The following is a 22,876-nucleotide window of genomic DNA, read 5'->3' on the forward strand; positions in this document are numbered from 1 at the left end:
GATGTGGACGCTCTCTCGTGCTGGGGGGCAGTTGTACTCAATTGTGGAGGAGGCACCACACTGTGTGTTCCTTTGATGTTCTGGGATTGATCTTTGGCTTCCACTGACTTGATCTCCAAGGTGAGGAGTGAGCAAACTCTGCATGAAACTTTGGTGGCATGTGTTTTCGTTTTCTCTGGATGGCAGGGTATTGCCCGTTGGAATACCCTGTACTGGCTGGTAGGGCAGTCTCTTCTGTCTCTCTATGGATGGCCCAGTATTTTGACTGATTCGAAACGCTTGCGACTGCATGCCCCTGAGGGATGACACAGAATTACCAATTTCACTGTTTCTTGAAGCCTGCACATCAAAATTGCCCGCTGGTTGTTGATTTGGTCCAGCAGGCTTAAATGTTTGGCAATCAGAAAGACGCTGGACATCTGAGCCAACTGTATGGTCGACAGATAAGCGACCCTGCATATTATGAATCACCAACCCTTTATTTCTAGAAACATCAAGATAGCTTCTCATTTCAAGCTGGTCAGAAACCCTAGGGCCTTGAAGAGATATTCCTATTCTCTGCTCTGAATTAGAGGGTGTCTTCCCAATGAGGGCCTCAGCAGAGTAGCTGGAAACTCTGTTTCTTTCCTGCCTGTGTGGGGTGCATGTCATATCTGATGGTCTGGTCACGATGCTTGCCTGGGACACCATTTGCTGCTCTAAGCCCCTTGAGGTCATAAGTCTTTGCATCTGATTGTGCCCTGACACGTGTTCAGAAGCAGAACCTTGCTGTCTGTTGCTAACATCTTGTTGCTGTTGATGCATAATATCCTGATTTATATGGCTCTGAGGGTGGTTATGGTGGTTTCTGCTTGTTGCAGGATTTTCACAGGTCTTTTCAGGCTGGGAAGCTCCAAAGTGCTGCTGCATCTGCTGCTGCATTTGTTGGTGGTGAGGATGAGGCTGACCACCTTTTTGCCGGGTTTGATCACTTCCGTGGTGTTTTTGTTGTAGAGAAAGTTGTGTGGCCTGTGTTCCCTGGATGAGATTTCGTTTCTTTTGCATCTGTACCTCCTGCTGCATTGTTCGCTGTTGGTGGACACTGTGGGGTTGAGAGTGGACAGCGTTTTCCCCGTGAGTGACATGGTGCTGCAGCTGATACAAGTGGTGCCTCTCTCTTAACTGACCAGCCTGCTGTTGCTTTAAGTATGGGTGATTACTGTGAAGGTGAGAGATGCCTTGAGCAGGAACATGCTGAATCGGCTGCAAGTGCTGCCCTGCCTGGCCTGGCTGCTCTGAAATCGACGGCTGAGAACCGCACTGCACTTCAGTTTGCCTCAAGGCTGGTGTTACAAAATTGCTGTTGGGTGGGAATAACCTATTGAGGCCATCAGTGTGCCCTTGACTGCTCACTGACGATACTGAATTGGATGAGTTAGGAGGAATTTGACTGACCAGCATCTGCGTTTGATCAGCGATGTTCTCTGGTGTCCGGTTCATCAACGCCATCCCCTCATGCCTTATGGGCACTGTCTGGCACTGCTTTTGCCTCTTTGCTGTAGAAAGCAGGAGGTCATCTTGAACTGCCCTCTTGGCAGAGTCTTTGCGAACTTCGTGATTTTGCTGCTTTAAGTGTGACTCCTGCAGCTGGGGAGCCTGCATGGTGCTTGCCCTAATAGCATTCAGTTGTTCCTGGGCATATTCACTCATCATAGCGGGTCCTGGAGACTGATTGATGTATGTGCTAGATGGAAGGGAGATGCTCACAGTTGCAGGGACACTTGCTGGCTCTGAAGACTGGGATAAACTTGAGCAACTTACCAGGGGATGGACAATGGGACTCTGGTGTATTAGATTATTCACACTTAAACTGGTTATGCTTGGTGTCTGGGAAGCAGAAATCTGCAAAGAAGCATTGGATGTTTCCACACCTCCTACAGAGCAGCTTGGCTTTTCAACCTGCCTATCAACATTTGCCTGTACTGTATCGTGAACACTGAATTTGTTCGGTGCTGCTTCCAATGGCCCTGCATTGTTTTCTTTCACCAACTGAGGTTTAAAAGACTGTTGCTCTCTGTCCAAAGGTGCAACCTCAGCTGACTTAGAGATGGCATCCCTTGTGTTAACTGGTATTCCTCCTCCACTTTTCTCAAGGTTTTCCTGGTCAAAAATAGCTCTTGCTGCAAGAGCTACAATGTCAGTCTGTTCTGAAAATGTGCAGCTGTTACAGGTACTGGTTGAAGTGCTGCTAGTGATGTCTTCTCTGGTGGTGTCTGGCAACATAGATGCAACTGAGAAGCCTCGACTGCTGCCAGAGCTGGTTGACAGCGGGGAGTCTGCCTGCCTGCTAGCAATAAGTGAAGCACTGACTACTTCCTGGTCAGAAACACAGGAGTGATGCTGGGAGAGTGTGTCACCTTCTGCGTTCATTAGCAGGAGTTCCTGCTTCTCAGGCAAATCAACATTCGATTCTCCTGATTTAGAGTCTTCCATAGGAAAATTTGAATGTTCCCCCTGAACAGTAAATGAAGATGTCTTTTTCACAGCTGTTCTTGCTTTTGTGAGATCAGACAGCATTTTGGTCAGACCCTGTCCTTCTAACAAGTCCACATCCTGCATAACCACTGAGGAATCCTGCACAATGTTGCAGGACTCTGAAATCATTCCTGCCTTGGAGGTATGCCCTGCTGTGCTGCTCTGTGCTGCTGATGTCACAGCAACCTGAGAATGTGTCACCTGTGCTTCATTACGAGAGGACATTAAGGTGCTGGGGGGGTCACAGGGATTGGGAGACTCTGACAAGGCAGAGACAGTTGATTGATGGTTCTGAGATCCACAGGCCTGCTGGTGAGGAGCAGCATCTTTAGCAGCTAGTAGGTTGGCAGTTGGTGGGATGAGTGGCAGCTGCTCTGACACCGCTGACTCCAGCGGCGAGGAAGCAGGCACCTCTGCTGAGCTAGGCTCAGGGACAGAAGGAGTTTCCACTGCATGTTCCAAACTCACAGTCTCTTTGGAATGACAGTCAGGAACACTGACACCACTCACCTGCGATGTAGTTAAAGCTTGAGATACTGCTGGACTGTTTTCAAGAAGCCCTATGCTATTTGAATGCTTTGCCACCATTTCCACAGGAGTACAGTCCACCTTCCCTGCATCTTTGCAAGGAACTGCTGGGCAGGACACTTTGTTATTGACTGCTGGGTGTTTCTTTGCACTTGGCTTCTTGTTTGTCCTTTTTGATTTTGCATTGGATGGCAAGACAGCAGCTGCTTTTTGAGGGGAGGCATTTATGGAATTAGATGCACTGGTTAATACTGAAACCTCTGCAGGTACTGAAGATGCCACTGAAGTTGGTAATGACACACAGTTAACTGTGGCAATCTGGTTATTGATGGTTGTGGGATTGGTGGGGTGGCTGAGAGACAAGTGTAAGCAGCTCTGACCAGCCATTTGTGATATGCTTTGATTGAGGTTAGCTAAAGCACCAAATGTATTGAGGGCAACATTGGTATTTGGATCTTCGCTGGTGGTGGGTTGGATAATTTGCATAGGGGCTTGATTTGAAGCTCCAGATGAAGACATCACAGGCTGCAATGCAAAAAGCTGCCCGTTCAATGAGATAGTCTGAGGATGCTGTTGATTTGACATTGTAACCGAAAATGTTTGCGTAGAGCTAGAAGATGGCAAAGAAGATGGTCTTGGTAATATATGGACGAGGTGTTTCCCTCCGAAAGTCTGTGGAAGAGAGGCATTTTGCATGGAGTTGCTAGAGTTCACGATTGCAGTTGGCCCATTCACAGGAACCCTTAGAGAAGCAGAAGGCTGAGCAGAGAGGAGGGGAAGAGGATTCTGATTAGCAGCTTGTATAATTACAATTTGCTGACTAACATTTTGGCTGGGAACTTCCGCTCTCACAATTGGAGGACACGGAGCAGGGTTTGGAGGCTGCAGAATGATGACATTCTGGTTAGCTGGCGCTCCTGTAACAGCTGATGCGACTGGCTGAGCCATCTGAATCACCTGCATAGCTGAATTCAATGGAAGGATATTTCCTGCAGCCTGAGTTTTAACCTGTGGCTGGCTGATTAAAGGCTGCATAGGTAGGGGTGGGCACGAGGGCAAGGTAACTACAATCTGTTCAGCTGCCTGGCCATCCCCAGGCAGAGAAGCATTCAAACTGATACTTGTAGTCAAAGGCCTGCTGTGAGCAGAAGGTACAGTCCCAGCACCACTGACTGGCTCATTTAATAACGCAGTCATGATACCGGATGGTGTTTGGCTTAGAGGCTGAACAGTATTTCCCGCCAGCTGCAAAGTCGTCCACGTGGTCTGTGTGTTTCCAGCTGAAGGCATCCGTGTAAGACTACTCATGTTTTTCAAGTCTGAAGTGCCAACACCTGAAGAGCCTGAAAAAGACCAGCAGTTCTCTAGGGGACTGGCAGCCAGAGTGCTTATTGCTGTCACAGCCTTAACTCCTTCTGCTGTAGAAGTCACAGGCATTCCAGCACTGCTTACTATGTCTGTACTTTTGAGGACATTTACAGAGGAAAAGCTATCTGCAGTAGACAGTCTCATAGGTGGCACACAAGCTGTGTCTGTGGTTGAAATTACACAGCTTTCCTGAAGGTCACTCCTGGAATTGTGTCTATTTGAGCAAGTTGCATTCACCTGTTGAGACTGTGAAGCTTCCACAGAGGCACTGGAAGGAAGGCTGATTTCCTGCAGGAGTGTTTTCATTGTTGATTTAGTGCCCTCATCATCATTTTTACTTTTGGGGAGATTTTGATCTTTCTGTGGTGCATTACTTGAAGAACACTGTAGTTCCTGTTCTGTTCTGGATCGAGATGTGCTCTGTGAGCTGGCAGTAGTCGTGGTGAGCACACCTCGCTCATTCTCCGGGGTGGAAAGCTCAAGAACATTCCCTGCTGGAGCTGTCTGAGTGGATGCCAGTGGAGGAACTGTAGTGTGTGACCATGGCTTATTTTCTGCAGGATAAATACCAGCAATCGTCACAGGAGTCACTAGGTTGCAAGTTCTCTGAACTGGCACAACATTGGCTGTTTGCTTTTGTAAGTTATGACCAACATTAAACGTTATTCCCTGGACAGATGCTCCCTGGTTATTTCCATTGGGCTGACTCCCATTCGAATAGACAATGATGTTCTTTTGAACCTGATCACTGGGAATAATAACAGAGACCTTTGCATTTTTGAGATTTCCTTTCCAATGGATTGTAGGGTCATCATACAGGCAAATATCATTTGCTTTCAGTAGTTCGATGTATCTCCCATTTTCCTTTTGCAGTTCATCCAGCTGTTTCCGGAGTTTTTTTATCTCTTCGGCTACAAAACAGTAAGAGCACCCCCATTACATCAGCACCAGAGCAACGAAAGAAATAATGTTACCACATGACCTAGAGAGTAAATACTGTGTAGTAATGAAACAAATTGAGTAAATTGTAAATAATGTATGCTCTATTCAGATGGTTAACGTAAGTGAAGATCTTATCCTGATAAACCTCTCTACTGAGTAGGAAAGTGAATCAACTTCATGGACTATTCCAATACCAATAGCAGGGTAGGTCAAATCACCTAGAAAAAACATCCAGACTAACTCAGATGAAACTGAACACTAATCAAAATTGTTTATTTGCTGAAGGCAACTACATGAATCCTTTTCACTGTTCTTTTGAAAACGAAGCAAATTTAAATACGGAGCACTCACATAAAGCCACATAAACTGGCACTGCACTTGGGAGATGGCTCACCTAACTAGGAAACTCACCTAGATTTTTCAAACACAATTACATCAATGAGATAACAATTAACTGTTTAGAATTACATTCTATGAGTAGAAATAAAAGTCACACACCAAATTAGATCGGAGATTATTTCTGTCATACCTCCATCACTGTACTTTCACACATCTATTCAAGAAGATGCATTGTATTTTTCAAATGGGCCACTACAACTTTCACAGTTTTTGAAAGGAAAAAAAAGCTCTATGAATGAAGGAAACTCCATGATTTCTATGAAAAAAAGATCTTACTGAAGTTTGTCAGAAATCATTCCATTCACAACATTAGAACAAATCGGGACAGAATTTACCAGATGATGTCACACCACCTATAAGCTCTGTAATCACATCACAATGTGATTGCCTCATTATCCTATAGCTATGTTCAAGAACACACACTTGGACATTGTCAGCTTTTTGTTTCAAGATATTCTAAGCAGCTGTATTTGTCCTTGTGTGCATAATGTTGTCAGATTCCCATTCTTGATACAGGCTTTGCTGTTAGTCAAGACAAGCAGACACACAGTGTGAGTGACAGAAATTTAGAGCCCCCAGCAGCATCTGTACTTACCCTGTTCATTGTTCCCTCCATTTAACAGAAGTTCATCATTCTGTCTTTTCATTTCTGTTATATACTTATAGGCCTGATCCAGGATCATGTTCTTGCTCTTTAAAAGAGAACATATATATGAAATTAGGAGAAAGGTCTAGAACGGGTAGGTCCATTAATGATGAGATTGCACTTGCCCCAAGAGGTCTTTAATTAAAAAATGTGCTAACCTGAATGATTATCTGAATATTGTTGGGCAGGGTTTTATTTGGTTTGGTTTTATGTGGGGGTTTTTGTTGTTTGTTTTGGTTTTGATTTCTTTTGGATATTTTTAAGATGACCCAGAGGTTTGGTGAGTGATACTGACCCTCAAAAGCTGTAAGTTTTTACAGAATAACATTTTCAATGCTGGAGCTGACATTTGCCAATGCCCAAAGGTAGATACTAAGGCCACAGAACCTGAACAGCCAGCACCATTTCTTGCTGAGCAGCCTAAAATTTATGTTCACTAATAAATGTATACATCACATGAAGTCTCCAGGATACTGTCTTGTAAATATTTTATTAGGAAAGAAACAAACATGGAACTATCCAGGAAGATACAGGCATAATTTTGAAAGTAATATACTGGAGAATACGGGAAGAGAAAATAACCCCTCCACCATCACCTTTTTATGAAACTATGCTTATTCTGCCTGGAAAACCTTTGTTTACTTCTTAATTTCTTCTGCTGTTCAGTAAGAACAGTCTCTGCTGGAGGTTGCTGTCTTGAAAAAGATGCTTCTGGGCATCAACCTTGAATTGTTTGTCTTACAGCCCCAAACCATTTGTCTGTTGCAAGGACACTGTCTTGCATTCTTCTTATTATTAGAGTTTCTGGATTGCTTTCATCCCATTGTATGAAAGATGACAAAAATAAGCATGCATGCAATTCTGTGGACATCATAGGACATTAAGTGATCACCTGCAAAAGGCTGAGAAGGGTTTGGAGAACGACCTGAAAAATTATCTTGCTCAACCCGTATCTTTCACCACTTGGGCATCATAGAGACTACATTCAACAGCATCAGTAGGAAATGACAAACAGGAGTTGCACAACATAACCAGCAACCCTCTGACCTGATCCAGCCCACTTCTGCCTTGCCTGCCACTCTTTCTACAGAGGAAAGGGTGAACAGCTATCCACCCACTCAACACAACAGGGCAGTCAGCAGCCCAGATAGAATTTTCACCCTCTATTGTTATTAATTTACTACTTACTACAACTTAGTTACTACTGACTGTTACTGACCTACTTATTATGTAAGTCATATGAGGAGAGGCTGAGAGAGTTGGGGTCATTTAGCCTGGAGAAGAGGAGGCTCAGGGGAGACCTCATCACTGTCCACAACTACCTGAAGGGAGGTTGTAGCCAGGTAGGGGTCAGTCTCTTCTCCCAGGCAACTAGCAACAGGACAAGAAGACACAGCCTCAAGCTGTGTGAGGGGAGGTTCAGGTTGGACATCAGTAACAATTTCTTCACTGAAAGGGTTGTCAGGCATTGGAATAGGCTGCACAGGGAGGGGGGGGCATCACCATCCCTGGAAGGGTTCAAGAAACGACTGGACATGGCACTTAGTGCCATGGTCTAGTTGACAGAGTGGTGATTGGTCAAAGCTTGGACTTGATGATCTTGAAGGTCTCTTCCAACCTTAGTGATTCTGCAATGTTCAGGTGTCCTGAATGAGAACTTTATGAAGCTGTCAATCAAACGCTCAGGCAGACATCAGAAAGCTGACCAAACTGCTATGGGAAAATTATGCTAGCTTACACCTGCTCAAAAATACTGCATTTATGAACTGAGGAGAAAGTTAGTTACACATCCCTCTCATATTGGTTCATTCCTTCAGCAGTCATATGCAACACTTTCAGACAAAATGCTCAAAATCTGTGTAATTACATTCATATGACCTTGCACTTCCACAAAGGCACTCTAATTCAAATACTTTTTTAAATACTAGTAACTAGTAACATTTCTGAGCACATTAATTCAGACAGTTTTGCCTTCTTCCTAAGACAAATACCAAAATAAGTATTTATACTTCTACAGATAAAGAAACACTTGGTCATTTTACAGGAAACTTGCATGTACCTCTGGATGGACTCACCTGCTTAAGTGCTGGAGAGCAGGGAATGAGTTCTCCAATTCTGTTTATCCCAGCATTAATCTTCTTCTTTCGATGTCTCTCCACTAAGAAAAAAATCGAAAAAATAATATGCACTGTGTCATTTGGTTGGGCAAGTCAGCACAACAGCAGCACAACTGGTACAATGTAAGAGCTCATAAATACATTATTACATGACACACTGGAACCCTTAGGATCTGGAGAGAGGAAAAAACTTCCTCTAAAGTAAACCTCAGTTATTGAATTAATACTCAGTGGAATTGAGCAGCAATACCTTTAAAAAGTGGAGATGTTCTGGACCCCTTCATGAAAAGGGGAGTTACTGCAACTCAAAATTCAGGTTTTGATACTACTTTCTAGCTGAGTTTTGTGCTACTCTTTTCACGAGGTAAATTGACTAAATATAAGCATACAGAAAGGAAATGAGCCAAGATAACGGAAAGAATCAGTTTCAGCTTTGGGAAGAAAACCCATGTCTCTTAAATACTAATGTCAAGTTTAGCATCAGAACAGAAATATTTTAGCTTTTACCAGTCTTCAGTCTTAATTTTAAATTTATATTGATGGAGCAGCCAACACTGAATACAGCTGAAGCTCCAGGTCTATGGACTATCAGTTACTCTTTTTTATGTTCAAAGGTATGTGTTCTGCGAGGTCTAACTGACTGGGAGTAAAGAAAATATGAGATGAAGAATTTCCAGTGAATTACCTATTTTGGAGAAGGTCAGAAAATGTTTAGTTATAGTCCTCTAGTAACATAATTTACCTTTTCAAGAGGCCTAAACAGTGGCACAAAGGGTCTACGCTATTAGTGTAGCAGTGTAAATACCTTTGAGCATGTTATTTTTAGACAGTATTAATCTCTGTTTTCCATTCACCCCAGTCAGCCTCTTTCAAACACAGGTCACTCTCATGTAGCCATTTTTTTTGATTGAAATGTTTTTGCGTTATATGCAAACTAAAAGTATTAGATGTCTTATTCCCCAAAAGCCTGAAAAAAGGATCTGTGAAGGCTTTGTCAAGATTCAACGTATCGTTTGTTCATTGTGCTGAATGAACCTTGTGGTTTGCACAGTCTAGCTGCTTTTGGTGGCACACAGAACCACACAGTGACCTGCAGGTGAGTGTATTTCATTGCTCCTTTACAAAGGACATACTAGTTTAATTTAAACAGTCTTACTTCAGTCACCTGTCACTTCAATTTACATTTCTAAAACTATAAAATTATTTCTTTTGTATTTCAAGATAGACTGATGGCATTGACAGAGACAGGCCTAAATACATCAAACACAGTAAGTCAAAGCTTCTTCTGCGAGAAATTTACCATATAAATTACAACAGCTGTATAAACATTTTAACACACAATCCTTGGGACTTAATTTCTGTGTAGCTTACAAATACACACAGATATCACAGTGGCTGTGAAGGTCTACTCTTGTGTTTTGATACTATTTGCCACACTCTACTCAGCTTATCCAAATACTAATGATTAAGCAAGCTATAGGGTTGGAGGAACTGGTCCTCACATCTTGCAGAGTTCAACCCAGTAGATACAGTTTTTGAAAGCTCTAAGCAAGTCAAATAGGAACTGAAAATTAGATTGAGGCCAGAAATCTTAGAAGTGAATGCGATAAGACTATTTCCTGATACTTAAAGAAATTGGTGTCACCCTGAGCATGCCTGACAAGCACTATATTCCACAGCCTTCACACAGAAACTATTCAATGTTTTTTTCCAGTTGAGTTTCTGAAGACCACACAATAGTGCTGTTTAATGAAAGAAGAACTGCAATCAATTTCTTTGGATAAACTAGGCCAAAACCTGTCAGAGTCCTCCCCAGTACATCTTTCTGCTGCTACTTGTGGAAGATGCCATTGGAGCTAGCCACTGTGACTTGTTGCTGCCAGAGGGATGCGACTCCTGCAACATACCACGAGGATTTGCACAGAATTTCTGGGATGTCAGCATCCAGGTGGGTGCCTTAGGGAGAGGCTACAGGAATACTTCTAACCCAGTGAACCTCTAAAGCTCTCAGGTCAGATACCTGTCTCTGTTTTGAGAGAGGTAGGAATTAGTTGTGTGTGAATGCCCATGCATTTATTTTCCTTTGGAACTGAACACAACTGAAACTGTTTAATCTTAATTTACTAGCCTTGGAAAGTCAGGGGCAGGGTCCTACTTTCATACTTTAACTTAGTGCTGTGGAAAACAGCAAAGTAGAAACAGTCTAGAGGCCCTTTTGCACAGATATTCTAAGCAAGGACAAAGAAAAGGGTTTGATAGGGGGAGTTTCTTTAAGAGTAGTAAAATCCTATGGAGAAACCTTCTCCATGCAAAATATATTTTACTAGTTCAAAGCATCTGTGCTTATTTCCAGACCTAACAACAAAGCACGTTGTTCCTACCTGCATTATGTGTCTCCCGATTTTTCTTTCTGTGAAACATAAAGAGAAAACAGTGATGGGAAACAGAATGGAAAAAAATCTGCATACAAACATGTTTATTTGATTATTTCCATTGCAGCTAAAATTACTAAATATTATAATCTGCTCTGTGGACAAGAACATAGTAGAAGTCACAATCACAAGATTTTAGACATTGGTATTAAATAGTTTATAATAAAAACTTCATTCATGTTCAGAATTAAATCAATTTCAGTATAACAAGGCACAGAATAATACTCTATTTGATTACTGGTACATATTTATAGGGCAGAGCTGGGTTTTTATCTTTCTGTTTGGAGACAACTATTACACTATGCAGTGCTCAATAAGGCTAACTATTATAAAAAACTAGTTCTTTTTCTGGAGGAACAAGGCAGTTATGTATCTGTTTGAAATGCTGCTTTTACATTCACTGGATCAACGAAACAGGTGAAAATGTTACCATGCAAGTTGATTTTTCTAGCCATATTACCTCCAAACATCATACCTTCTGGTATCAAACATGCCTCATTTGTGAGAGAAACCAGAAATACTGTTCCTCTGCAGCTGTGCTTCTTTACTGCCTCAAAATTCTCTTTAGGTGTAATTTGGGCATGTGAGGGCTCTCTTTGGTTTGAGATGTTCACCTGATGGCAGCCAAGTTACAGTCACTGTGCAATGCCTCAAGTCGCTTTGCGGGAAGTCAAGAAGTCCCAAATGTGCATTCTACATATATATAAATCAGATGTACTGTATACATGCAGTAAGACAAATACTTTCAGGAAGTATGTAAAGCAAAGCACATGTTTCCCGGAAAAAGAAACATTCCAGAAAAAAAAAAATCTTTCAGAAGGTTTCTGTCCAGCAGCACTCAGTCTAGATGCTTGCTAGAGCAGCATCTTCTGCTCTCAATTGTTACAGCACAGTCCAGATGCAACAAGGAGTCTGAAGTGAGAATGCAAGATACATGTGGATGACAGGTGTGTATCCTCTATGCTTTGAGCTGATACTTACTTCGGGTAACTCACCGAAAGTTTTGTGCATCCAGAGTAACTCAGACAATGATAACAAGACAATAATGTTATTGCAGATGGAGACACCCACTAAGAAATAATGCTTGAAGATGATCATATATACTAAACACGCCAAGAATAAAAAGACTGGAGAGACCCAGCTGCCCTTTGGTGCATATTACCAATATAGAATACAAAATACTGTATTAGTGAGATAAGAAGGAGTCAAGAAATCCATGAAGACTGAAAAACTTTCTGTAGGACAAATCAGTGTTCTTTCTGAGCTTTTCTTAACCATATATCATATCCTACACGGCAACCTCGCATAAGATGAATGCTGCATTCAACTAGGGACTGAAGGACTCCCCTACCAAGCAGGCATTAGATCAACATGCTACTACAAAGGAATGAAAACCTGGAGAAGTTGTAATGAGCGCCAAGTCACTTTGTTACAAATTTTGGTCATAGTGTTGCTGTACAACCTCAAGAGTTCCAGTAGAGATTTGAGTGCAAGATCCAGATTCCACTGTGAGTTCAGAAAGAGATCTTAAATTGTCAGAATAAGTACAGGCAACGATGCAGTTTTACGCACACCAGAGCAGTCAGTGTAAGAATCTCTTTTGCCTAGGTGATCCAGACAGACATGTCTTAGACAAATAGTTTGGCACAGACAGGGGAAGGAAAACAAGGGCTGCAAAAGGGAGTTTTGCAGCCATAGTACCCAAAGCTCTGGATCAACCCTGGTCAACCCTCTGAACGTCTTGTTAATACCATTATTGCCAAACTTTCAGCTAGAAACTTCATAACTGAAACACGGCTGCAGACTACAGAACTACAAAATGCTCATTTTCACACAGAAACTCACCGATGTTGCTTCTTAGTAGGTGTTTCATTCTCTGTCATCTCTGGCATGGTTTCAGAGAAGAGAGCCTGACGAAAATAATGGGAGGAATTAATAACTCCTGCATTCTTCTGAATCCTTAGCACATGACATTTGTTACATTGCTTGGCCTTTGACCACAAGGACAGGGCTGTACCACAATGTACACACAAGTCGTTTGCCTTGATTTAGAGCAGCTCATTATGTGAGCATTACTAATGAAGCACGTTACTTATCAGGGAGCTTTGTGAAACCCCACTATATCTCTGATGAACTGGTTTCCATTTCCTCAATTACTTTAAATATAGAAATTATAATCCAAACTACTTTAAGGAAAGAAAGAAGAAAAATTAGAGTATATGATTGTTTTTTGAATGGAAGAACAGCTGAACTCTCTTTCATCAGCCTTTCCTTAGTGAAAATGCTTTCAATTCCCAGTTCTAAATAAAGCATGAACACTAAGCAAAATACAAGCTACAATGAGGACGTTTTATTAACCACAAGTTTAGAGTGCTATTAATGTAGCAAAGTACAAAACTTACTTGACGTTGAATTACTGTACAACTTAGAATGGCAAAAAATGATACCGTGTGTTCTCAGATACATAAAATTCAATTTAAAATAAAATTATGGAAGTCATGCATAGCAGCCTAATAAACTGCACCTAGCTTGCCCTCAGCTTGAACACATCACTAGCCCATATTTAGATAAACAAAAATGGTGGTTGAACATGTATCTACCAGAGAAATGAATTTTAGAGAGCAAGTAACATGAAGTACACTGGTTTTGGATATGGCTGAGCTCTGTACTTAGTTTCACACTTCTGCTCATTCTCCCACCAACCAGCCTCTTATTACAACTCTTCCCACTGGCCTTCTTCCCAGACTCCTCGTGGCTTCAACTCTCCCTGGCTCCTCCTGGGAAGCTCATGAGCTTCTTTTAACAGGCTTCATATCTTTAGGATATTTTTTTGTTTGTATTGTAAGGAAGTGGGAGTAGATTTTAATATAACTTTCAACACCAAGCAGTTCTTAATGTAAACTGAGCCTACCATAATTGACACTGACATGGAAAACAAACCCTAAAAATAATATCCTCACAAACCAGAAAGCCAGCCATCTACAAAGCTCTCAAAGAACTGAAGCATACACTTCACCAAGTGCTCTGAGCATACACCCATGTGTATGCATGTGTCAGGTTAACAGCAATAATCTGTATTGTACCAGAACAGAATTCAGATATTGTCTTCCAGTCTATATACCCTCTAAGGTAATTGAATGTAGTGCTCTCATTCAGTAAAGGTTAAAGAAGGAGAAATATTAGGGCTCATGCTGTTTACCACTCTATTCTTTAAGTTCTTCTCTGTTCCTGTGAAGACACAGGAAATGTTGGCAAATCATTAAGTAAAGCAAACAGGCAAAATCCCGCAAATAGATACAGCTCAGGGAACTCAACGTGCCTGAAGTTTTCAGGAACTTAATTCAACTTTACCTACACAACAGTGTTCATACCATCACAAAACTGGACACAATCCCCTCCAAGATGAGTTGCAGCATCACACTGTTCCATTGGGTGTTATATACAGCCTACCTAAAAGCACAGCCAACAGGGCTCTCCCTAGACCATCCATGGGAATGCATCACTTTATATTTCTACACAGACTTTGCATTCTGTGTCCACTGACCATCCTCTGCATAAATTATGAAAAAACCTGACAGATAACAGACGCTCTTACTGTGGGAGAAAGTACTGGTGCAACTCCAGCACTTTCATGCACTCTCTTACAAATTAGAATCACAGAATCATCAAGGTTGGAAGAGACCTCTAAGATCATCAAGTTCAACCACTAGCCTGTCACTCCACTGTAACCCCTAAATCATATCTTCCAGCACCAGATGCCTCAAACATCTCCAGGGATGGTGACTCCACCACTTCCCTGGGCAACCTATTCCAATGCCTGACCATCCTAACAGTGAAAAAAATTTTCCTAACATGTAATCTGAATCTCCCCTGTCTCAGTTTATGACTGTTCCCTCTAGTCCTGTCACTGCAGGCATGGCAGAAGAGACCAACCCCCACCTCTCTACAGTCCCTTTCAGGTAGTTGTAGAGAGTGATGAGGTCACTCCTGAGCCAGCATTTCTCAAGGCTAAACAAACCTCATTCCCTCAGTCGCTCCTCACATGTTCTCCAGACCTTTTATGAGCCTCATTGCCCTTCACTGGACTCACTCCAGCACCTCAATGTCCTTTTTAAAGTGAGGGACCCAAAACTGAACACAGTACTCAAGGTGTGGCCTCACCAATGGGGTGGGGGGATGATCACTTCCCTAGTCCTGCTGGCCACACTATTGTCGATACAGGCCAAGATGCCACTGGTCTTGGCCACCTGTGCACACTGTTGGCTCATACTGAGCTGCTCTCCACCAACACTCCCAAGTCCTTTTCTGCTGAACAACTCTCGAGTCACTCCGCCCTCAGCCTGTAGCCCTGCACAGGATTGCTGTGTCCCAAGTGCAGGACTCAGTACTTCACCTTAAGGAACATTATGCAGCTGTCTTCAGCCCACTGATCAAGCTGGCCCAGGTCTCCTCTGTGGAGCTTTCCTACCCCCAGGCAGATCAACACTCCCACCCAACTTAGTGTCAACTGCAAATTTACTGAGGGTGCAGTCAATCCCCATGTCTAGATCATCAATAAAGGTTCCCTCAAACTTTATGCAGTTTATAGCTCTTACAAATGTCAGCCCAAAATACTGATTTTACTTTAAATGCAATGTCATCTCCAGAAATTAAGGTATTTTGTGTTCTGAAGATTAAAGTTCAATGTAACTTAATCTCCTCTTTTAAAACCAATTTGTATAAGTGTCTTCTTGTCTACCAGCCATCTTTGCAGGCATTATTCAGCAAATTTTACAAAATCTTTTCTTCAAAACACGCACTTAACAGATTTAAGAAAAAGTTAATTCATATTAATTTCTTTGGCATTAATTTTTCACACCTTATTTGGGAATTGCTTCCAAACTTAATATTAATTTTTAAAAAGGAAATAATTATTCCAATCTGTTATCCTTGGCTGTACAAAATAAGCTTCCTCAAATTAGTAAAGCTATTCCATTCTTCTGTATGAGGCAGAAAGAACCTTTTTAATATGCAGCTATACATGCTCAATAAAACTACCTACCAGCAGTCCAAATCTTTCTTCCTCTTAAAATGCTCCAACAAGCTTATGCTGTTATATTGCCACAATCTCACAGTTCCTACCAGTTTTGTATGACTCATGTAGTTAGCCATAATTTACAGCTAAGATGAATTCCAAGGCGTAGATAGTAACTATTTAATTTTTTCCCCCCACAAGACAGTGTCCTCCTCATTCAACTAACTGCTGGAGCTCTGTTTTACAATCTTCCATGCATGTTTTAGAACATGGCCAGCTTCAATCAGGGACTTAATCCAAACTTTTATCACAAGCAGGGTACCCTTGACATCAAGAGACACAAGTTACTGCCCTTTCTTTATTCTCTCTTGGAATGCTTCTATTCTGATTTTGTATTTACCTAATGAAATGATTACAGGAAACGTTACTCAAAGCTTACCTTTGTGATAGTTACCTACATACACCAGCTAGCTGCCTATCAACGTAACTTGTTAAGACTACTATACAGGAAAATGAAACCACTACTTTTCCTGGTAAGAGTAAAAATCCCATTGATATTTTTCAGTTTGGTTTCTGAAGAAATGGAGGCTTTCTTGTTACTGTGCCACTTAATTCACTCACAACAGCTGGGCCCACTGACTCACCTAACTGAAACCTCACAAAGAGATGAAGTTCCCAGATGTTTACAAAAAACTGGGACCGAGCAGAGAAGTGAGGTCAGTGCTGACACTGCGGGTAAGAGACTGGATATGGCTTGGCTGTGTGACCAGCTCTGTAGCATGTATGTGCTGGCTGACCAGCTGGCTCAGACAAGGCACTACATGCACCATCTTTTGCCAAGGACGATGCATGAGGGATTAAAGAGCAAGAGAGAGCCCTCACGAATTTTCACAGAATACATATTCTCGATGTAAACCAGCTGAGAGTTTCCCAGGGCAACAAGACTTCCCAGAGCTGCTGTGAAAGTTAAGAAAAAAACCCCAACAATGCCAATCAGCTAAAACTTGTTACACAGGGGTAACTTTTTTTTAAGGTGTTTGCAAAGAACAAATAGAAAGACACTGCTTTTATAATTTTTTCTCTACCCCTTTTGTTTGTACTATCTAAACTCAAATATATTGGTATTTTTCCTCCTGCTGACTTAAAGCAATAAAGTTTTAATAAGGATCTTATATAAGAACATTCAAGGAAACTAGAAAGAAAACGTCTTTTTTTTTTGTAACAGCACTGGAGGAAGAAGCAGGGTTATCACTCAAGTGATATTCCCTCACATCTACATTACTTTTTGCTTTCATTTGTAATTTTCATTATATTAAAGATGTAATTGCTTGTGCAATTCCAGTTTCAGGACAGCATAGACGTAGGCTCATTCTGAGAAATCCTGACCAGATAAGATTAAGAAGCTTCAAAAAAAGAGAAAAAAAAAGAAAAAAAAAGAAAAAGAAACTTCCCTATTAATCATCTGAAGATCTACTTCTCATATTTATTGTTCTTGGTATATGGCTGTTGCCCCTTAAGTTTCCTAAGTACAGACTCTCTAAAACTTACCAGCCACAGCAAGTATAAAACATGACCTCAACAGACACCACTGCTTCAGATAAAGACAACATTTAATAGTCCAAATCATCAGCTGCTGAGACTGAGCATCACCTGTGGTCACAGACTTGAACAAAACCAACCCAAGTAGCCCTCAGCTCTCACTTCAATTACGAGAACACAGACACCATGTAAGCACCCAACTGCTGCCTCCAACAGAATATTTGAACTAGAGTCATGGAGAGCAAGACAGAAGAAACGGTGTGCAAGTGTTACGGGCACCACTGGTGAGAAGCTCAAAGACAGAGTTGCAGCCCCCGGGATAATATCAAAGAGCAAGCAAACTGCAATTCAGAAGCACAGAGCACACACGTGCTAACTGAATACAGTCTAATTCACTACCAAACAGAAATAAACACCTTTTTTTAAATTTTATTTTGGTACAAATGGAAACTGCTGCAGTTGTATCTAAATATGGCATTGACAGAACAATGACTATGTAGGCAAAAGGTGAGAGAGAGATGCTCCAGTACCTTAAGTATCTTTGTGGCCCTGCATAGGACTCTCTATATTATGTCCACGTCTCTCTTGCCCTGGGGAACCTAAAACTCACCACAGGACTCTGTGGCTTCATCAGTGCCAATTGCAGTGGAAGGATCACCTCCCTCAGCCTGCTGACACCACTGTGTCAAATGCAGCCCAGGATGACATTCACCACCTTTGCTACAAGGCAACATCACTGGCTCATGCTGAACTTGGTGTCCACTGGGCCCACCAGGTCCTTTTCTGACAAGCTTTTCCAGCTGCATGTCCCCCATCACATACCGGTGGACTGAGTTGTTCCCCAGATGGAGGACTTTGCCCATGCTGAACTTCATCACATTCCTGTCAGCCACTACCTCCAGCTTGTTGAGGTCCCTTCTGGATGGCAGCATAACCCTTTGGAATATCAGCCACACCTCAAAGTTTTGTGTCATCAACAAATGTACTGAGGGCACACTTTGCCCCACCATCCAGATCATTAATGAAGATGTTCAACAGGACTGGTCTCAGAATTGAGCCCTGGAGTACACTGGTAGGTACTGACCTCCAGCTAGACTTCGTGCCACTGGTGACCACCCTCTGGGCCCAGCCATTCAGCCAGGTTTCAACTTAACCTCATGTTAACATGAGCTTCACAGCCCTGAGAGACAACTAACAATTGAAACTCGATGTGCTGCCAAACTAAATTATGTGCTTGTATTATTTATCAAATCTGAATGCTAATGGAGTCAATGAGTTACACTGCAACATATGCTAAACTAGCTACCTAACCTTCCTCAGTTAACAAATTGCCCTCATAGCAACAATGGGAATATCTGTGAGATGGTCATCCTTCCCTACTGTCCCAACTCCTTCCAAATAATGCTCCAAGATGCAGCCTCTCCCCTGCTTCACTGACACTCCTCACAGAGAAAGCTAGATGAGAACATTACTTCAAATTTATTTTGCAAAGACAAAAAGAGACACCCCACACTCCCAAACAAGTATGCTGAAACTACCAGACTGCTTCTCACAGTGGCAGTGCTGCCTCAGCTTGTGAAACTATGACCCAGGATGATGCCAAAACTAGTTAAGCTCCTCCAATGACACAAGAAATCTCAGAATTTACAAAAAATGAGACACTTGCCTAGAAGAATCAAGCATTTAAGGCATAGATACATAATATTTAAACATCACCTCTGAATATTACAGACACTTCAACAGTGAAAAAATGAAATGCTGTTCTTTGTTGCTGACTTGAAGTCACTTGGTGTTGGACTAACATAATTTTATTATTCTAGCAACTGAGTAAGAAAAGCTGTAGCACAAAGCTTTGTACAAGAACTGCGTTCAATTTCTAGCTAACAACTTCACTGATGCATGAAAGCAAAGCACAGTCCAACTTCAAAGGTTGAAGGCTCACATGAATTAAATGCCCCTGAAGCCAACCACTCGTTACAGACTACAGATACAGGCAGACACTCCAAATGGACAACAGTATTCTCACTTTAAACTTCAGTTACTTGAAGAAGAAACAAAACTTTAAGCTCTCCTCTTCCCACAATACCTTTGCACTGCTTTTCTGCGTGTCATCAGACTAAAGAATAATGTTTTCAATAATCTTCTCATGGCAATGCCCACCATGCCAATAGCTGGAGAATCTGAGAAGACTCCACTTAGACCTAATGTTAACAGCTCCATACTTGGATCATTCCAGCCTCACTAGAGATGGACCACAAAGAACTAATTTTGGTATCGGAGTACCAGCGTGACTGAGATGTGCTTTTAGACAGCACTGATCTCATTTCATGGTCTTCACCTTGGTCAGTTAACCTCACAAAAGCTTAGCTGCATGAGAAAGGCACTTGTTAGCAGGAAGCTTGAAACATTTATAACAGCCTCCTACTTTCCTCTTATCTGAATCATAATGGCACACAGCGTGGCTGATGTAAGAGATTGCTATCATATGTCATGGTTGCAAAAGTAACTCATTCACCTTAAAAGACTAATGCCAGAGCTTTTCATACAGGAAACAAACCTAGTTTCCACGCAGTTTGTCAATCCTGTGCACACAGCAGAACCTCTTTCGTGCTTGATGAAAGCATGACAACAGTGCTTACACTTGTAAGGTGGCAAACCAAAGTACACTTTGGACACATTATAGGCACATATAAAAGCAGGAATTGTATTTTAACAAGCAAGTTAGGTCAGCATTACATAAACTGGGCACTGCACAACGTTTCATAACCAAGGAGCTGAGACCTTTATATGTTTTACTGCAACCTGAAACAAAGGAAGCTCTACAGCCCAAACACACCCCACATCCCCCCTGCTCCCTCAGATTAAGATGGATACTTTTCAAAATAGGAAAATGTGTTCCTGAGGGACTTAAACAAAAGAGTCACAAACATGACTGAGATGAAGAAAGCTAGCACAGGACCTAAGTTATAAAGTGACCATCAATAAGCAGCAGGCTGAAGACAAGTGTTACTCTCTTCAGAGGCCTGAGAATTACACCTAGCCCCTTATGAAACCCTTAGGAACATTAAAGCTGTCAGATGGTATGCATGAACACGTCTTATGTAGCCATGTTCATTTAAACACCTGGTTTGTACACACAGCTTCACTGGTGTTTTCATCAGGGACAATGCTCAATGTTGTCATTTAATTGAAAACTGTCTCAACTGAAACTGTGGTCTGTGATATTTATTCACTGTCTTTCAAAGTTGCACCCACTTTGTAGTATTTTTTACAAGTTCTTACAATGCAAACAACTATGAAAACATATATGAAACCAGTCATATCAAATGTGACGCTACTTATACCTCCCCCCAGCAACGTGTCATTTACAACATTATTTTTAAGACCATCTTGGATCCAAACACTACTGTACAAAATTTAAACAGCAGAACAGTTCTTGCCAAACTCAGCATGTCCCAGCCTTTGGCTTCCATATGTGTCTATTTCTTTCATCTAATCTGTACAGTATCCAGCTTCAATCCATGCACTGTATTAATTCACATCCAAGCCAGATATGGTTGGTTATGATGCCACGGACCTTATACCAAGGCACTTTGCAAATTAAAAGCATGTTTAAACATTTGGAAGGCACTACCCAAAATCTCTTTACTGCCTAATTTGTTATACTTCAATACGTGGAAGCTGGAGATGTTCTTATGATTTCAGCACACGGAGGGAGAAACCAACAACAACCAAACAATGCTCAAGAAAGAACTGCTTTAATTCCTCCATTTAAAAAAGTGGGAAGCATCCCCTACATTCACCCAAGAAGAGCTGAGGAGAGTAACAAATGGAGTAGCTCTACCATCAGTGTCAGCAGAGCACATTCACTGAATTTTTGTATTCTTGTTCCGAAGATGTCTTTGAAATTTCAGACTACAATTAAGCCTCAGCTACAAATGAGTCCATGATGCACACAGCAGGCACATGCCAGGCACACGGCACAGGGCCACTCCAGTGACTGACACTACAATCCAGCCCTGGTCAGCTCCTGGAAACACTTCTTCAAAAACCAGGAATCAAAACAGCAGAGCCACTATCAACAAGTTACATCCTAATTACCTTTGCAGCTGTCAGACTCCTCCAGGATCCAACACCATTTTTCATCTACTCTGTTAAAATCTTCCCATGTATCCATAACCTAAGAGAACAAGCAAGTCTCTAAGGAAATAAGTAATATCCAATACTTCAAGTTTGCTACTGTTTCACGTACCTGACATGTTATTTTGGATACAAGTACCTTAAAAATCATCTTCACAACATGAGCATTTTCTAGGCTTATTTCCCATTCAGTAACAAACGCATTTTTAGCTGTCAAATCTATTTCACCACAAAACGTATCTCTGAATTATTATTATGGCACTGATGGAAAGCTGAAAATTAAAAACTCCAAATCCTTATAACAGTAACAACCATTTCATCATAGGAAGTTTCTTCCTTCCCATTTTTCTGATTACCGTACGCAATTCACGAGCGACAGTTTGTTAAAGTGCTGTGTAACATAATCACAGAAATTAGATTAGCCCAGTGAACTGCATATAAAAAGCAAAGCTGAAATCATGCTTCAAAACCAAGCTGTTACATTACTTGACTTCTGCAAACTTAACTGTACAATCACTGAATTATCTCCACTAAAATTATTTAATAATACCATGCCTAGGTGAAGTCTAATAAAAGCCCAAGCTCTTAAGTGAAAAGCAGAACCAAAGAATTGCGATTTTCTACTTACTTATGGACAGAAACTCAACACAACGCTTTACTTCCACCTTTTCCCTGCAAACTCCCCTGGACAACAGGCATCACGTGCCATAGCTGTATCCAGCCTTAGATATGTTCATAAACTCAGTTCACCCACTCTGTCTGTCACAAGCAGCTGGATTCTATGCACCCTGCCCTCAGCCTGAGCAGTAACTGTGGTCTTCTGTATTTGTCAGACGTTGATTTCCGTGAAACTAAACACTTCCATTTCTTTAAGGCCTCCGTTGCCAGCAAAATTGACCAGAGAGCTAAAATTACCAGGTGAAGAAGGAACAGACAGAGCGCATCCATAAGCCTTCTTTCCTTAGGAGACCAAGCTGAAAACACACCAACAGGAAAAGTTAGTTTCTAGTGACTGAATTCTAGATTAAAAAGAACTGGCTTTATACACCAGTGGGCTAACTTCCCGACTGGGAGGACACACAACAGGAGTGCACGGACGCAATGCACAGGACATTCTGTATCCCGGACTACGTGGAGAAGATGCTACACCGAGAAACTGTGCCCACCTCTTGCTGCCAGCAAAGCCAACTCCGCGAACGGCGACTTACGGCCAATTTTCCCACAGCACCGAGCCTGC

At 41.8% G+C, this 22,876-nt stretch overlaps 1 protein-coding gene across 1 annotated transcript in view; it reads right to left on the reverse strand.

Moving 5' to 3' along the window:
- KIAA2018 (KIAA2018 ortholog) overlaps nucleotides 1-12,850 on the reverse strand; it is a 13,998-nt gene extending 1,148 nt beyond the window's left edge. The window contains exons 1-5 of the mRNA XM_009082800.1: nucleotides 12,792-12,850; nucleotides 10,896-10,924; nucleotides 8,473-8,555; nucleotides 6,347-6,443; nucleotides 1-5,321 (exon numbers count right to left, since the gene is read on the reverse strand). The exon at nucleotides 1-5,321 is cut by the window's left edge and continues 1,148 nt beyond it. Of these exons, the coding sequence (XP_009081048.1) occupies nucleotides 1-5,321; nucleotides 6,347-6,443; nucleotides 8,473-8,555; nucleotides 10,896-10,924; nucleotides 12,792-12,838 (5,577 nt within the window). The 5' untranslated portion in view covers nucleotides 12,839-12,850. The remainder of the gene's footprint in view (nucleotides 5,322-6,346; nucleotides 6,444-8,472; nucleotides 8,556-10,895; nucleotides 10,925-12,791) is intronic.
- Between the last annotated feature and the right edge of the window lie 10,026 nt (nucleotides 12,851-22,876).

This window comes from Acanthisitta chloris, unplaced genomic scaffold (genome assembly GCF_000695815.1).
Source record: "Acanthisitta chloris isolate BGI_N310 unplaced genomic scaffold, ASM69581v1 scaffold709, whole genome shotgun sequence".
NCBI lineage: Eukaryota > Metazoa > Chordata > Aves > Passeriformes > Acanthisittidae > Acanthisitta > Acanthisitta chloris.